Genomic DNA, 18,942 nt, shown 5'->3' with positions numbered 1-18,942 from the left:
AGGATGCTCCATCGAGTAGAAGGATGGAGCCGCATTGCAGCACGATGATGCCTCGAAATGTGGCAAGTGGCAGACCAAAATGGGGGAAAACCCGAGGCATTAGAATTCCCAGCCATTAAACTGAATTTCAACACGTCTTGCGGTTACTCCTGACTATAAAAACCCCCATAATAATAAGTCTCGAATAATATTTTTAAATACCCGACATCAGCGCAGCAAAGTCAATGACCAGAATGGCTACTAAAAATCAATTTCCACCCCATAAGCAGCTTAATTATAATTTTAATTGATTTCCAAAAACAGATTTTCAAGGGGCAGCGGTGGGCGCTTGAAATTTCTGCTCTGGCAAATTGCCGACTATAAAACATAATTTGCATTGACTAAAAATTCGCCGTTTATTGGAGCGATAAAATAATAATTTATTACAAAGAAATTTAATACGATTTTTCGGTTGCCCGTAGTTTTCTGCCAGCACAGTTAAAATTAGCAAACACTAATTTGGCTCTTTTGGGAGGAAACAGGGTTAACCTGAAAGTTTGTTTAATAAAATATTACGCTAATATGGTTCAGTAAGCCCACAACTGCAGAATAAAGATTTCAATAAAATACTTATTCAATACTGTGTCGCATCAATAACATTAAGGAATTAAAATACGTTTAATTCCATTATATCTGACTTATATTTGCAATAGCACAGAAATTTTCATTATTCCATGACTTTTCAAATAAAAATAAAAAGGGAATAAAATTCGAATTTTCCTTAATTAAGTTTTTGGGCCTAATTCAATTTCACTTTGAATACAAATATTTATATGAAAAAATAAATTGAAATATTTATGAAAATCTTTAAAGTGTTATAAACAGTTGCGGACAAAAAATCCTGCAAATGGAAATTAAATTTGCCGTATTTATTTATTTTTGCCGAGTCATACAAATTTAATCCGCTTCCAGTAATCGTCAGCACTTTAAATATATTTAAGCCAATTGATTTGCAATTTAGTTTAGTTAAAAGATAGAAAGCCCAACCAACCGAACCAATCCGCCCGCACAAACAACCACATCAAATCACACCACCCCCTCACCCTTCTGGAAAAACATTCTCAGCCAATTGCACATTCGATAACAATTAATTTGTGCAGTGCGCATTTTGCGTGCTTGTGCAAATAAATTAGTTGCCCATTTTCCTCCTCAAACGCCTCTCCTCCACACTTAGAGCCCTTTTTCATGGAAAGTGCAAATATTTGGCGAAATGTTAAATGCCTGCCAATTAGTTATCGAGTCCAGACCAGTTTCGCAGGGAGCGAGAGTTTTAATTTATGTAAAATTAATTGAGCATTGCCAAATGCTGGAATTAACTAAGCCTGGCTGAGCACACAGACTCGCCCATAAAGCCTCATTCTATCGGATTCGACCAGGCCGGACCAGTTCAAACCTGGCCCTAACCCACTTGAGTGTGGCACTTTTCAATGCCAAAACACAGAGCTCTCAACCAAGGCGAGGCCGTCCGGCATTGGGTTGGGTTACACTCGCCGATGTGGTTGAGGCTTCCGCCAGCGTTTCACGCAACGATTAATTTACCAAGGCCAAGGTCTTCGTTTGAATTGGCTTAGATTTATCTTAATTTAATATACATTTTTATCAAAACTAAATGGAAAACTATTATGCTGATCTGAAGTATTGATATGAATATTTTTGGTCACTCTAGCGCTGAATAACAATCTTCAAAATTGTACACTTATGTATTGATTTTTATGTGATAATCTATAATATCACAAATAACCAATTAAATAATTAAATTGAGTGAAATTCTATGGTTTGGCATACTGACACCTAGTTATAAATCTTCCCACATCTATCTTTTAATATGAACAATTACATTTTTTTCTTTTTCATTTGCAGAAAGAAAACTTTTTGTGGGAATGCTAAACAAGAAGCTGAACGAGAACGACGTTCGTAAACTATTTGAGGTCCACGGAGCCATCGAGGAGTGCACCGTCCTTCGGGACCAGAACGGGCAGAGCAAGGGTTGTGCCTTCGTGACATTCGCCACCAAACACGCCGCCATCTCGGCCATTAAAGTGGTGAGTACCGAATGGAAAGCAGAGTCTTGCGATTGACCAAAACTGTGAATATTTTCGTATCCCCAAAGACCCTCAGCCAGAACAAGATCATGGAGGGCTGCACATCGCCGCTGGTCGTCAAGTTCGCCGACACGCAGAAGGAGAAGGAGCAGAAGAAGATCCAGCAGATTCAGGCCAACCTATGGAACCTGGCCAGCAACATCAACATCCCGCTGGGCCAAACTGCCACCAGCGTGACCACGCCCATTCTGCCCAACCCGCCGCAGCAGCCGTCGCCGGTCCTCGGCGCCGACGCCATCACCCCGGCCTCCATCCAACTGCTGCAGCAACTACAAGCGGTTGGGCTGCAGCAGCAGCTGCTACAAGGTAAGAATAGTGTACAAATATAAATTGCTTAAAATCATCAACAGGGGTCTAGGTTTAGCTATTAGCAGACAACAATTTAAATCGAATTTGGTTGTGTGTATGCTAATTAAGTCTACAAATTAAATCATGTATATACTATTTTAAATGTATTTTTGTAATTGAAAAAGATATTAAGTAGATTTCTGCTTTGATCAAATTAAATATCTTTCTTGTTCTCTATCCGTTTTAAAAGACTAATAAATATTATTAATAATTAATATATTTAGTACATATTTTCTTTAATGAAATGTTGATATTTAATTGGTAATTGTAGTGTAATCCAATTTAATTTCCCTATAATTACTATTATTATTATTTCTGTGTTATCAGAAACACAAAATCGAAGTTTTAGAAATGTTCACATAACTTTTGTACTATTCCAAACAAATTTAAATTTCATCACCTAACGCAAAAAAAGAAAAATTGTTGAACCTGTGTCTTAAATTGTAAATGCTTTTTTTTCAAATGAAAAGTTGTTTGTTGTGAGTTTTAATCTTAATTTCAATCTTAAAGATTAATATGAAATATTCATCAATTTGGGAAATTATTTAATCGAACTAAATTTAATATTATTCCTTTGCAGCCCTCACAGGTCTGGGAGCCCAGCAGAGCAGCTCGGCGACGGACACGAGCGCCGTTGCGGCCGCCGGACTCCTGACCCCGATGACCGTCCAGAATCTGGCGGCCATCGCGGCCATGACGCAGCCGAGTCTCTCGAACGCCGCCGCCGCAGCAGCCGCTGCCTCATCGCCGGGGAGTGCCCAACTGACCAACACGGCTGCCCTGCTCTGTAAGTTTTCCCTCCTTCCTTGGTAAAAAATTTAAGCAGCTTGGATAGTTAGGGGAAAAAGAAGGGGAAATACTTGAGCGGTGCCCATGGTTAATAATTTATCCCATAAAGCCCAGCCATCAGTTGCCAGGGCTAATTATCTAATTTTTTCTCTCCTCCGTACCGAAGTTTCCTTGTGTTCACAGGGTTTTTCGGCTTCTCAGCCTGTTGCTGGTGCTTCCTTTTTAGTCTGGTTTTATATTGTTTCCTTTATCGATTTCTAATTATCTTGCGGGCTCCCAAAAATGCTGGTTATTGCTCTGGTTATTGCCTTTAATGAGTGTCAATTGGATATTGGGTTATAGGAAAGCCATCTTAGGGTGAAATAATACTTTAACAAGTGAACTTGGGGTAGATTTGTTATCTTGTCCTTAAACAAAATCCATTAATATGTGAAGAAATTTCTTTTTATTTATTTGTATAATCGTTAGTTCTGTTTCTTTCTGGCTAACTAATTTGTATTAAATGATGCATTACCCCAGTATATATATTTAGACCACCAAAATAACCAATCGATAAACTCATTAATATTCATTTGTTGTTCACCTAATTTAATTCATCAATAATGAGGTAAACTTTCCACTCGAAAAGCCCTCCCCGAAATTGCTTTTCTATTCTTGGTTTCGTTGCCAACAAATGTGTCATCATCTGACATTCAAAGTACCCAATTAGCTTAATTTAGTAAAATCCTGTGTATCCTTCCACCGTCCACTGTTCTTCTGTTATTCATACTTATCCAAGAAAGGCAAATTACTTTTATGGTCTTGTCAATCTTCATTGGAGGGGAAACTCGGAGGATATTGACTTAAAATAATAATTATTTCCTCTACAATACGGATGAATAGATTGAACTTATCGCCTGTCTTATCTAATAGGCTTCAACTGTTTCTCTTTATCCTCCTACTAACAATTATGTGTAATATTTTTTCTCACCTTTAAATTGCTTACCTAATCAATCGTATGAATATATACGGATTGAAAGCAGGCCTTTTGGGTAAAAAGGCCGCCGCCAAAAAATCAGGTGAGAGTTCTCTAGGTTTTTTCAATATTTTTAAAGTTTAATTGTTATTTTCCTAACTGTTAAAAGTTATTTACTTTATATTTGGTTATTAAATTTTATGATTGTCATTATTTAAATTCTTAATTAAAATTGTTCTCATTTTATTTTAAAATATGCTTTCAATCTATGTGGTTTGTTCTTACTAACATACAAATATATACTCTTTTCTCTATTTCAATTGAATGCAGCCAAAAAATCAGGTAAGATTGAATTGAATTGTGAAGAAATAAATTAGCTACTTTTTGAGCGGTTATGGCTCGATATACCCAATTTTTGTATGTCAAGCGGGTTCCTTTTAAATTGATATAAAATCTTCATGTTATATTAATGGTGATAATCTAAGTTTTTTGTTTCTCTAACACTTTCATAATGTTCCCCCGTTTTCCTGAGTTTACGTCACGTTCTTACTGTTGCTGTTTTCATTTTCATTTTCTCATAAAAATGTGTGTGTTATTAAGTTTGGTAGTTAAAGTCAACGAAGCATTCGACGTAACGTTCACGTGCACCGTAACGCGCTTGTTTAACGTCGCCTGCTTTACGTCACCAGTCCGTAGAGAGTTGATGGCCGTATATCTGGAGAAGGGAATCGGAGGGCCAGACTTTATCCGTAGAGGAGGGGAGACCCTACAACATACAAAATTACAAGTTACACTCTCTTGCGAAATTAACAACACGGAACTTATTGCACCAAAAGCCTCTGGAGGAGGGGGCTGGAGTTACGAGGGGATTGGGGCCTGGGAAATGAGGGATAAAGGATGAGCCAGGCAGTTTTTGCTGCACTGCTCCTTCTTGGCCTCATTGACTTTTTCGCTTTGGGGGAATTGCAATGTTTTCTGCTCTGTTCACGGTTTTCATTTCTCACTTCTTAGCTTTCCTTACAGTAACAGCTAGATACCAGAACGGAAATAGAATATTTAAGAATTAAGGTTAAGCATCTAACCGTATTAAACATCTTACAGCAGTCCACCAATTGAGAAATTGTTTTTAATAATATTTTTAAATTACGAATTAATTAATATAAACAGTTGATATTTCAAAGTATCTAAATTAAATTTTTTTTTGCTTTGATCACCACGTGCTACCACTTTAATTTTCTAACAACGTAATTTTTGTATGTTCTTCTAAATATTGATTAAAAAAAATTTTTTTTTATTATAATAACATAACTAAAAATTATGGTATTTTTTTAGTCCGAATAGTAGCAAACGCATAAGTTTGCTGAAGAATTATGGCCTGTCGCCTGCATTTTATCAAACAAAAACAGCCAGAAAATTCCACTAAAATGTAGCAAGGACAAGCCAAATAAAACACACAAAAAAAAAGATGAGAGAAAAAAAGTTTTCGGTGTGGGACTAAAGGAAACGTCATTGCCTATCTGTGGGCATCGCTGACCGTATTTTCCTCCTTTTCCACACTTACTTCTTAAATAATTTCTGAGCAAGTTTATTTCGAGAGGATCTTAGAGAGTAGACGAAAAACCCCGGTCAAATAAGAAAAAAAAATCTGTGGCTGACTTAACCAGAAAAATGCCAAAAATTAAGCGGATTTTCCGAGTCTCCCCTCCCCTCACCCATCTGCCTCTTTTGCTCTGAGCTTATCTTGTGGGGATTTTCGTGAGTTTTGGCCCTTGTGCACTTGTGCGTGCTCATCGTGTGCCACTTGAACGATTTCCGGGCACTTCATTTAATGAAATATTAAAAATTCTTTGCCCTGGGAGCGGATGGAGTCCGACAATTCGGACTCCAAGAAGATGTCCTCCGTCTCCGACATCCTTCCCCTTCAAATTGAAAAAGAAATTCAGTTCAAAGTGCAGCTGACAGCGAGGACAGCAGGGATGCGCCTATTTCTGTGTCCTTTCTCCTTTCTCATACCCAGTACTTATGGAGTATGTTGAATTTGTTCGAGTGTTTACAGCCGAAAAGAGATCAATTTAATTTCTACAGAGCCTATGAAATGGGTATCAAAACTAAGAGTTTGGTTGAGTTCACTGCACTTGTAATACACCATAAAACTTAATTGAAATACTTATATTTCATAAAGAAATTTAAATCGGAATAAAGCACCTATTTAAATATTATTTATTTTTAACGTCATCAATATAAGCTCACTGAAAACTGCAACTGATTAAATAACAATACAGAGATTTCAGAATATCTTAAAGTCGAGACCTTTTTACTAAAGCCCTTCTCGCATTATTTCCTTTTGATACTTTTCTCCTTGCTGGTCGGTTATATAAACTAAACTACAAAATCGCTTTCCAAGTTGCCACGAGTAACAAACTTTTTTTTGCCTTCGGCTTTTGCCTGCCACAAATAAAATGGACAAACAAATTGAGCTCTCGACTTTGGCCCCGCTTTGTTTGTTAGCGTAGTTCCGAATATTGTTTATGGAAAATGTATCGAAGTCAGCGTCGGGGGAATGAAAAAGTTAATTGTTTTGAGGTTAGGGCGAACAATGCGGGATATACAAATTGGTGAAGATAACAATAGGTGGATGGAAATAACACTCGGATTTTGTTTGCAGATTGAAGTTACGAGCATATAAAAACAAGTACAAATTGAATAGATGTGAAATCACATTTTGAACGAAATATATTGAAAGTTTATAAATTTAAAAAGGGTTACAAAAGGGTGTAAAACCCATTTTATTATTTTTATTGAGATGTTTAAAATTCTTGAATATAAATTTATGTGCGATATTAGACTTTAAATTATAAGTTTAAATTGTTTAGATATCTATTTTATTTATTTGTGACCAAAGCAATTCAAATTTGAAACAGATATAGATGGAATGTTGTCTCTTTTATGGGGGGTAAATCAAAAATTTAAAAAAAACTGGAAAAAACAGTTGCTTTTCTTTCCCTTACTTACTAAAGCTCAAGAGCATCCAATTCAAAGTTTTTCGAAGCGCACTCCTTCGATCCCACTTCCGAGTTGAGTAGCTAAAAAAAACAAAAGCTGAACTAAGCCAACAGCAACAACCGAAAATCTTAATCAAAGTTTGGTTGAAGTGCAGTAAACTATGTAGTTTATACTACCGACCCCAGGCCCTTCAAACTGATTTAGGGTTTCAACACGTTTCGAACTCCTTCTTTCTGTTTGCCCATTGCCTTCCTGGCGTTCTCTTTTTCGTAGCTCTCCATTACGTTTGTTTATACACTTTTTCGCTTTTTGCACTTCAAAATCAACAGCAACAATAACAATAACAGTGGGAACAAAATGTCTTCTGCCTGCAAGTGGCAAATAAGATGAAGGAGGAACTGAAAATTGTACAATTTTGTACTTGAACTCGACGAACAAATTTTCCAACTGTAAACTAAAAACTTGCAAATACAAAACAGACAACATCCGGGCCAGAAATAGTTTTAGGCAATGTTTTCGACTTCTTATGCCTTTCTTTCGGCTGTTTCTTCAATTTGGCTTGTTTGTTGTTTTTGCCGGTCAGGCCAGGCCACTCATGTGGATTATTATTGGCCAACTTAGTTAGCCAGCTCCTTGATGAGTAGTGTTCAGCAGTCCATGAATATTCCACTCTTCACTGGATGACTTTTCTTGCCTTTCTTTACGAAACTTTGAACAACAATTAAAACAAATTTCGGTGCAAATATGTGCAAAACTTTTCGCTTACAGGCTTCTGCAAATTGACCATGTTTTTATTTCTTATTTTTCTGCTTGCCTTTGCCATGTGTGTTTAAATCAGTATGGTGGTCTGTTTGATTACAATTCTGTAGAGCAATTAAATAAATAAATCACACAGAGAAATCAAGCTGTTTTTTTAATAAAATGTAATTATTTAAATTTGGAACTTTGAATTTGAATTTTAGTTATACTATGATGACATTAAATCTTTATTAATTATAAAGTACTCCCATTGATTTGTTACTGGAACCATTTTGCACATGGAAAACTTCGGTAGTTGCAGTCGCATAATCGACCACACTGCTACATTTTCGCACACACACACAATGTTTTGCAAAACTCATTAATAACGGCGATCATAGACGGCGCCAAAGGGGAGTAAAAAGGGCGAAGTGGGAGTGGCGGTCAGGGGCGGATCGAAAACCACAAAATTGCATTGCATGACGGCCAATGGCGAAACACGCAAAACAACTAAATAACAAACAACAGGCGTCAAATTACACAAAACCCGAAACCAGAACACAACCAACATTGCACAGAGACAAATTAATTTCAGATTGGCTATTGCGGATGTCGTGTGTGTGCTTTGTAAAATAATCAAATGTCACCCCGCGTCGCAGCGCACAAAATTTGATGATTAATTACGTCTGACGAAACGAAACCAACTAAATAATAATTATACAGTAAAATCCGAGGTAATGCACATTGCGGCAAACTAGGTTTGTGAGTTACAAAATGTGCTGAAATTCAATATTTGATTTTGCCAAAAATTGGAAAAAAAATTTAAACTATTGGGGGTGTACAAAAATCTTGAAAAAAAAAATATTTAATTTTTACATTTTTTAAATGGTTGTTACTTTTAAGAAAGTATATCTAAACAGGACCACTTCAAGACCTTGCTCATACTGTCCAAGCCATACTTATAAGTTTTTAAAGTTATTTACGCCCAAAAAATTCAAAATTTGCTACTGCTTGACCCTAACTAAAATATGTTTTCTTCTTTCCCCTGCTCCTGCATCTATATAGGGTCCGATCCGAATCCATTGGCATCGGCATATATGTCAACAGCCGCCGGTCTACCGCAATTTGGCAGCGCCAGTGCATTGTCCACTTCGCCGCTGGCCAGCGTCGCCCTCAGTGCCGCAGCTGCCGCCGCAGCGGGAAAGCAGATCGAAGGTGAGTAACCCACTACATAAACACTGAAAAAAATATATATTTTTACTGACCATTGATTTTTTTATTGATAATAAGACAAGATAAATACAAAATTTCGTTATCAACAAAGTAGTTCATCCGACGACATGACAAATTTAGGATAAAATCCAATTTACACTACTACAAACAAAATTTTTTATTTCAATATAATCCTTTCTTCATTTCTAACAGTTTAATCGGATATATTATAATTTGGTAGGCCATCAGAGTGGTTTTGAAGTGTCTGAAAGGACACGCACACGTTAGGAATAGAAATGTCTATATGCCTGTGCCATTTTGATAAATGTAGCGAAATGTCCGAATGAATGCTGCTGCGGTTGTGTCAGTCCAATACCAAATCGTTCGTTCGGCACTTAATCCTTCTTCGTTAGCATAAGGTAGCACTTTTAATACTCTTTAGGTGGAAATTAATTCAACTTAAAATTTGGGATATAAACATCTTACTATCAAACTTTTTTAAAATTTGTATTAAAATTACGTCATTAAAGTAGACAAAATTTCAAATTTTCAATTTTAATGGTTAGGGTACATAAACATTCGATGGTCCCTGTACCATTTTCTCAGTTCCAATTGTATTTGTTTCTGCTGCTGATGCAACATCGCATGCATTAACCCGCTCATTGCTGTCAGCGTCATTCGCTCGTGATGCGGTTATTTTTTGCATCCATTTTTACTATTTTCTGTTCGTTGCCCCTGCATTATTTCCAACCCCTTCCCAGCATTTCCCGCCCTCCTTCTCTTTCCGAATCCCACTTGACATGGACATTTTGTGGATGTCTGTCTAATCTACTTAGTTTTAGTTGTGCCATTGTTCTCGTCAGTTTTATTGTGGCGGAGGAAAGGGGCCCTATTTTTATATGAAAAGTCATCTATCAAATGTTATGCAGCTGGATAAAGGATAGCATTCGGAATGAGATAAATGCAGAACGTCAGTTGGGTATTTCCACTACTTCAAGAGTGGTCCAAGCTGATTTTCGAGCCCCTACAAATCAAATCCACCAACATTTTAACCATCTTACAAGAATTTCAATCTCCTCTGCCACGCCCCCTAGAATGTGTGCTCGAAGTGCCTCTAATCCGCAATCGAATGTCTTCTGCTGACACAAATCCTTCAATGCCATAAGCCAATGCCTGGGAGAGATGTAGCAAAAATCAATAAGATCAATCATCTTGTATCCTTCACTGCTGCTTCCCAACTTTCTATCTCTCACTCGCTAAGGAGAATTTATGAGGAGCGTTTTGGTGGGGCTTAAATTTTTATCAGCTCCCGACACAGTGTAAATATTACACACACTTGACACACAATTCCATTAGTCAGACGTCGCTGTCGATATCGGGAAATATGGCAACTGAACATTTCTTTTTCCCCCACTGTGGTTTTGGGTGGCCTGGGTGTGTACTTTGGCACACATAACATTAAAGTTGCAGCAGGAGATATTCGAAATGTTGGGGAAAATGCAACGGGAAATGTTTTGGCATTGCACTTTTTGCTATATTTCCGGTTACATAAGCAAACATCCTTTGAGTGGATGGGAGTGCCGGGGGTGCTTCAGCTGATGTGTATGTGCAGAGGGAGAAATTAGCATTCAAATGTATTCCTTATTTGATGAAATGTAAAGTATTATAAATTAAATTGTGCGAGTATCCGGGTGGGTATTTTTTAATTACTTTCTTAAAAACAATTGAAAGATACTTGTAAAACCTGAAATAATAAAGTCAAATGTAGTTTTGATATAAAGTATTATCGCTTAGCATTTCGTTTAACCTTTGAAAATTTATAAAAATCTATAAAATCTCATTGAATTAGTGAGTCCTCAAATTGGTTTTCAATCTAGAAGGAATCTCGTGACCCTGAAATTTATTTTTGAATTGAGGAGATATGAAACTTCTGTACTTATATTCTCCCTCTGTATGTTATGCACCATATAGTGAGATATATTTTTGCAGTTGAGTGACTCGCTGGCCCTTCGCCTCCTCGCCTTCATCTTCGTCTCCACTAAATCCCCCACTGTTGTTGCTTCGTCCTTTCTGCGACTCCTTGTTTGCTCTGCTGACTCATGACGTCGCCGAAAATTCCCTCCTGACCAACTGCAACAACAACCATCCAGGGGACGGAGGGTCACAGTCCTGAGGAAGCGAGGACTGTGTGCCACTGTCTGTGGAAGCACAACAAATTGCTCTTGCTAGCCAAAATGCGAAATGTGAGCTGCCATGCTTTCCTTTGCTTGGTTGGGTTGTGAAAAACTATCATAGATGGCTTGGACTGGACTTGCTTAAATGGAAGCTGACCTAAAAGGGGGAATGCAAGGTCTAAGCTCTGTATAATTATTGGATGAGATAAGGAGATTGCCGAGGGAAGTGGTTAATGGGTAATTGACTTTGATTTGACAGTATTTATAAAACTGGGAATTTCTACACGTATTGAACTTTGTTTATAAGAGACAAAAAAGGTTTCGTTTTAAAAGTGTGTAGCCTCTGCAAGTAAATTTAAAGTAAATATATATATATGAAAAAAAAGTTCCTAAATTTAAAAAAAAATTTTTTTTAGTTTATACTTGATTTTATTTAATTTCCTATTCTTAGCTTTAAATTTTTTTCTAAAAATGTGTTATACAAAATAGCATTGGATTTGCGAGATCAGTGTCTTCTTTTCATGAATAAAGTTCTATTTTTCAAAATATTAGCGAAAGAATCGTTTTTTTACCATAAAAATTCGTCCTTAATAACCAAATTGGTTAATTTAACTTGAAATTAAAATATACTAGTCACTATTTGAAAACAACAGGATGATAACAGGATGAGTTGGAAAATAATATTATACAAATTATAAAGAGCCATTTGTATAATATAATAAAATATGTATATTTGCAGAAAATTTCCAATTTACTTTTCTTTACTTAGTAAACTAGTCCTATTAAATCCTGAACAACATTTGATCGGCTTTTTTGTTTGATTAAATATCATTGAACTTCTTGGGTAGTGAGAAAAAATATGCTCAAAAAATCCTAAAAACTGTCAGATTTATGCAATCTGGGTTCGGGATAAAGCCAGGAAAAACTGCAGTAACAATGTCTAGGGCAGATAAATTCTCAACATGTGAAATTTATCAAATGACGACAGCTCCACAACAGAAAGAGGAAGAGGACGATAGTGGGAGTTTAAGAAGATAAAGGGGGTTGGGAGCAGGAAACAACTTATGGGCATGTAGACAGGGCCAGACGACAGCACAAAATTAAGCAGGAAACAGAGAAAAAGCAGCAAAATAAAATAAATATAAAAATATGAAAAATATGTTGTAAAATATAAAAAAAGAGTAGCGGCACAGAACTATGCTTTAAGGGATCAAGAGGGCGGGAACTCGGGTTGAGAAAGGAACGGAAGGAAGGCTACAAATATGGCAGTGACAGACGATGGGAATCCCCCGCCTCCATCATCGCATGGGTGACCCTAAGGCGGCAGCGGTCGCCTCTCCTTCCGGCTGCATCCGGATTAAAGTCATGTGCATAAGCCGGAAGTTGGAATAAAAAATAAGCAAATGTTGTGTGTGGGTGCAGAAATAAGAAGGAGGGGAGAGGTCGACCCGAGAAGCAGAGAAGATAACCAGCTACGTCGCGAATTTGCGACTTATGTGCTGGGAGGAGCGTGGAATTATTATAAAGGGGATGTGCCTGTAAGTGAGTGCTTATAAGAAAGGGAATAAAGAGTTAAAAAAACGGATTTTTTACAAAAGCATTTAACAAACAAAATTCTTCTTATTCAAAAACTTAGTAAAAAAATTCAACAAACCAACCCTTCTTTGACAACATATTTAAAGAAATATTCAACCAGATATCCCAAAACTTATTCCAAATTATGCTTACCAAGATTTCCACAACTTCATTAACAAGATATTAAATAACATTTAAAAAAAAAAATATATATATTCAACTATATATTCATTAACATATTCAACAAAATAAGAACAAAATAAGAACGAATGTTTGTACCATAATTTCTCTCAGTTCAGCTTCATGCATAAGTCGCATTAAAATCAATAAAGAAACTCAGATATATGTGCAGGCAAAACTGGAACTGTAGCTTATGTGCCATAGATTCCATTTAGCTTCCTTCCGCCTCGGTCGTGCCCTTGAGAGGAATAGGAAAATAAAGGAAGACTTTCCCCAGCGCACTTCGGTGAGCGCGACAGCCAAGAAAATGGCAAAAAATGTTGGCTTCCACTGCGAAGGGAGAGGGAATGTGCATCTGCAACTAACATCTCCTTTCATGCCCCTCCAGAATCCAAGTGCATCAATAGCGAAAAGGGCAGGCGACATTGCCAAGGCGGATGGCGCATCTTTGCTCGGCGGAAGAGGAAAATGCAATATAGGAAATCGTTTTTCGCACACTGAAAAATTCCAACCGAAGAAAAAAAGGAAGGAGAGTTGAGAAAAACAAAACAGGAAGTTTATTTTAAATGTCCAGAGCAATGGAGAGGGGAAATTTTTGGCGAATTCCAAGAAGTTACACATTTCTGGTTACCAAAATGGGTGGAAAACATTTTGCGGTTGACAGCTAACCGAATTTATAGAAAGTTTAGTAAAACCAGGATGGATGTGGATTTAGTTTTGAATATAAATTTGAAGGTAACGCGAATGATTTACTGAAAAATATGGTTTAGCATGGAGTCATAATAAATACCTAACAGTACTCCTTTAATCTAAGGTGTGTTCAATTTTAGACTGATAATAACTTGAAAACCTTATTATATATTTGATTAAGAACCTATATTAGATAATACATTTATGTTTCTTTTCAAAATAAGATTCTTATAGTTTAGTCCTTCATTAAATTTAATGTAATATCATACACAAGCTCAAAAAGTAAATCAAAAACACAACAAACTTAATCAACCAATGTATTCTGCAGACATAGTAACGAAATTCTTAAAATTTCTTCGAATGAATGAAATTCTGGTCTTTATGATGGCTACCTTTTTCTCCATCCCCTTGAAACCTTTCCAGAAAATTGCCGAGTGCCATTCAAAATTGTTGCCTTAATTTGTTGCCTTGGGAACATTTCGTGCCTGCTCTCACATTTGTCCTTTCATCTAATTATATATCGTGTCGGGCCACACGTGTCGCTTGTTAGTCGCGTAATTCAATAGCTTGAAGTATTTTTAATTGGACTTTTTACTCCCCCTTTGCCCCTCCTCGCTCGGGCCTAAATAAATTGATGGGTGTGTGTGCCAAATTACAAAGCAACAAGTGCATCACGAGCCCCGAGTCAATTAATATTAAAATCCTGGCGACGTCAACGGCTTGTGAGTGAAGGAGATGCCGCCGGAGGACCAGCTTTCTTCGCCATTCAATTTGGCTCCATTTTGTAATCGCATCAGCGTCGGGCAATCTGTCAGCAGTCAGTTTACCTTGAGTGGAGGAGTGGGTGGATTGGGGAGGAACCTACTGGGATTGCAGGCCTACTGTGGCCAACTCATACATCAAGGTGATCAATAGCAGTGCTTCTGGCAAACGATGATGGAGTGAGAGTTATGGAGGTGGTTGTGGTTGTAGGTGGTGGATCGTGGATGCTGTCCTGGAAGCACTACAAACTTATCCGATTTCAACCAATGTGAATCTCAGCGTGTGTCCGGGAACACATTAAACAGAGGGGAAGTTTGCTTTAATGATTACTGCGACATTGTTCGAAAATTTCTATTCAAATGTTAAATTTATAATTCAGAAAGTTAATCATCATTTTGGTAGCATACTTTTCTGGGATAGCAATACTATTATTCTCATAATCATATGTTATGTTCGTTTTGTTCCAATTATTTATAATATAATATAATGGAAAAAATATCTTCTATTAATTATAATTAAAGTGAGAGAATAGAGTTTCATTATTCAGCTACCTTTTATATATTCCGGATATTTTAGATGGCAGAACCTTATCATGTGTTTCTTAACCATATGTGTTTTCCCTGCTTTTTGTTTCCGTTGTTTGATTTTTTGTGTTTCAGTCTGATAAAATTGAAAGACCGCAAAATGCCAGATGCTATTCGAAGCGTTTTGCTGTCATTAAAAAGCGTCGCGAAAGTGAAAACGCGACTGCTGACGCAGCTTTCACCACCCCTCTCTTTTCATCGCCCCGCTGTCCGTCTCTGTCTATCTGCTCACTCCATCTCGCTCTATCTGAGCTAGTTGCTTGGGATTTTGGATGCTGGTGGGTTGTATTACTGCTGACTGCTGACTGCTCATTGCCAGTGACGTTGACAGTAATTTGCACGAAAAGTGCAACCGCAGCACGAGGCGCGAGCCACGTTAATGTGCGTGCGACAGGGACAGGGCCACATGAGCGACAGGGACGGAGCGAAGATGGTAATGCCGGGAATGGCGATGATAATGCCCCAGAAGATAATGATGACGATGTCAGCAGTAGCAGTAGCACGTGCTGCTAAACAAAGTGTCACACCCACACACGTAACGCCGTCAGATGACGGGCGCAAAAGAGATGGCGGACAAGTGCGAAAGAGACAGATACAGGGCATCGGGAGTTGGGCACATCATATCCGCTTCCGTTTTGGCAATCAGCTGCTACTGGCGAGGATTCCCCCTTTCCTTAAACACCGCCACTGGACCTATATAATTTCAGTCTTTGTCCGCTCAACTTTCCGTCTCTATTCTGTGGTTTGGTGGGTGGAAATTTGGGAGGGTTACGAGGAAATGGAGACCGTGAGTGGGTGGGTGCAACTAGTTAATTAATTGCTTGCTGCAAGGTGAGGCTACAAAGCAGGCTATCAGCAGCTGAAACTTTAAACTGTATGAAATGAAGGTACAGCTCGATCATAAGATAGGTATGGGAATATGAAAATGTATTTTATTTTTAATTTGTAGGATTGCGTTCTAGACCAAATTTAAACTTGTTATTACTATTAATAGGACTATTTTAAGGTGGGATACAAATTATTTGTAAAAAATGAAAAAAATATAAACGTTCAAATGACTTACTGGTTAAAAACTATTTGTAATTAATCTTAAATTTTCTCCACAAAGTATGATCGCAAATAAATGTTGGATATTGCTCTAATTTCTTTCAGGACCCGAAGGCTGCAACCTATTCATCTACCATCTGCCGCAGGAGTTCACCGACACGGATCTGGCCTCCACGTTCCTGCCCTTCGGCAATGTGATCTCGGCCAAGGTGTTCATCGACAAGCAGACTAGTCTGTCGAAGTGCTTCGGCTTTGTGTCGTTCGACAATCCGGACTCGGCCCAGGTGGCCATCAAGGCGATGAACGGCTTCCAGGTTGGCACCAAGCGCCTCAAGGTGCAGCTGAAGAAGCCCAAGGACTCCAAGCCCTATTAAAGGGCACTGCTGGAGGACTTCGACCAACAGCAGCAAGGTTATCCGGACGCCGAGTAGAGGAGTACTGAGATTTGTGAAATATGGAGTAGTCAATGAATGAAGAGTTGCCCGTGTAGAACGCGCGCGTTTCAAGAGTAAACGATGATGCGAATGCCAACGTTGTACGTATCATGAAAAACCAAATACAAGAGCAGAAAAAGACATGAAATCTGTGCCAAAAGAGACAGAATCACTTATGATTTAGCACGTTAAATGTTGAATTGAAAAAAAAAACCAAAAACACAAAAAAATTAAACGAATAATACAACTTTTAGACCTTAGTTTAGTTAACTTTCTGTTGAAGTTTCCTTCAACCCCAATCTTTTACGACTTGTTTTCTTACTTTTACACTGTCGTACGAATTGGTTGATCCATATCTTTTTTATTACATATTTTGTACACATTTTCATGACTCACAAACGAAACTAAAAAATAAAATCGAAAAAAATAAATACAAAGATCTGTTCGAGTGTTAGTTTATAAGTTTTTGATATATCTCATAATTTTATACTCACTCTTTATCTGTTTGATTTGTTCATCTCTCATGTTGCAAGTCACAATGAAGTTCTTTATTATAAATATATACCCACATGATATATATTCTAGATATAGTTACAAGTTACTCGTTTTGTTCAATGGATTATCTCTTTTTATATATATCTACATTTATGCAAATGCGCATAATTAGTTTTTAGTCATCTGATTTGTTACTCCCAAAACTAACTTTTTTTATTTGTACTGAAAAGAAAATGTTTTTTGCTAACACAATGCTATTATTATTATAATTAGTTAAACAAACAAATTCACATACGCTTCTCATTGTTAATTATGCGATTTGTAAAGTACTATGCATAAAAAGCCAAAAAACCAAATGAAATTAACAAAAACTGAAAAAATTTGTTATTTATGTTGAAGTCTCATCAATGGAGTTTATTATATTATTTTTTTAGTTTCTATCATTCGCTACATCATCCAAATTTGCACAAATCTGGTATTATATTATTATATATTATTCATTTCGTTGTAAACTATTTGTTTTAGTTGAAGTTTATTTGGCTTTCTGTCGTCGCACATCTTTGAAGTAGATAAGTGCCTAATGTAGCATACTTTGTTTATGTAAAAAATATCATGCACATATGTGAACTCTTCATACCAACAGCATACATATCTAAATAAAGTTTTGTTCTCTGTTTCAAATGCACAAAAAATATTTTTATATATTTGTATTTTTGGTTAATAATACAAGGTAATTCTTTGTGATTTATGTTTATTTATAAGATCACTTTAAACTTGAATTTAACAAAGCTTTTAGCATCTATTTTTATTATTTTCAGTGATTTTTCAAAGATAATTGGTCTCTACACACTTCAACACAACCTTATGTGTACCATATTTAATAATAAACTAATGAATACAACTTTTTTTTATCTTCAGTTGATATGTTGACGTTTGCCAGAGTTTCGCCATTAATTTTATTTTTGGAAAGGCAAAGTCAAATGGTAGTGGATTCAAGCCGCCGATTTAAAGGTAAGTTCAACCCCTGCCTTTTGTGTCTTGCTTTACAATTTTCTAATTTGTGTCTCTCGTTTCAGTTGTATGCAAATCGTTTTTAGAAGACGCATAGGTCCCTGAAACTTGTAAATATTATCCGCTTGAGTCTCGAGAATCCTAAGAATAAATGCCTATTCCACTGCTGTCGCATACAAATTTCCAAGAACTGTACATTTTAATACACAAAACATATTGGAAAACCTGTAAAAAAAAGAACATGCAAACATATTGTACGATAGCCAAGAAAAGCCATTTTATAAGCTTGTAAAGCAAACTAATTTTAAAGAAGTAAATTTATAAAAATAAACTGAATATCTGAGTTCCAATTTGTGGTCAAATTAAATAAATTGGTTTTGTAGCTGAACAAAGGCATTGACAAATCAGATGGAAATATTAGCGAAATTATTTTCGGTTTTTAAAAAAGTTTTCAAATTGAACAAAAGGCTTTGTTTCAAGTAGAGTTTAAGCTGTGTGCATTTTATACAAACTATCTGGATGTGGCTTTAAATTAAACATTATTTCAACGCAGATATAAGCATTCACGTTAGAAGTAAGCTTAATAACATGAAAAGTGTTCTGTGTGTAATTAAATGTGTAATTAATAATTAGGTGATAAGTGTAATTTTTTAGAGAAACAAAGCAAGGCTGTGTGTTCTGACTAGATATTAAGCGGATTTCACTTTCAAATGAAATGATATTGCAATTTAGTGTGAATGCAGAAAGAAAATATTAGTTTTGAAAAACGCAGAAAATATTTGCGAAGGCTATAATAAGGCAGTC

The 18,942-nt window shown here is 36.7% G+C and overlaps 1 protein-coding gene across 1 annotated transcript in view; it reads left to right on the top strand.

Moving 5' to 3' along the window:
• The window catches only part of LOC108050592 (CUGBP Elav-like family member 2), a 121,852-nt gene extending 104,040 nt beyond the window's left edge, over nucleotides 1-17,812 (top strand). The window contains 5 exon segments of the mRNA XM_017132349.2: nucleotides 1,900-2,081; nucleotides 2,150-2,447; nucleotides 3,070-3,276; nucleotides 9,040-9,189; nucleotides 16,304-17,812. Coding sequence (XP_016987838.2) covers nucleotides 1,900-2,081; nucleotides 2,150-2,447; nucleotides 3,070-3,276; nucleotides 9,040-9,189; nucleotides 16,304-16,572 — 1,106 coding nt within the window. The 3' untranslated portion in view covers nucleotides 16,573-17,812.
• The last annotated feature ends 1,130 nt before the right edge of the window (nucleotides 17,813-18,942 follow it).

The sequence above is a fragment of the Drosophila rhopaloa genome, unplaced genomic scaffold (assembly GCF_018152115.1).
Source record: "Drosophila rhopaloa isolate 14029-0021.01 unplaced genomic scaffold, ASM1815211v1 contig_2, whole genome shotgun sequence".
NCBI classification, from domain to species: domain Eukaryota; kingdom Metazoa; phylum Arthropoda; class Insecta; order Diptera; family Drosophilidae; genus Drosophila; species Drosophila rhopaloa.
The sequence above is the reverse complement of the archived record's forward strand: the minus strand, read 5'-3'. Positions and strand labels throughout refer to the sequence as shown.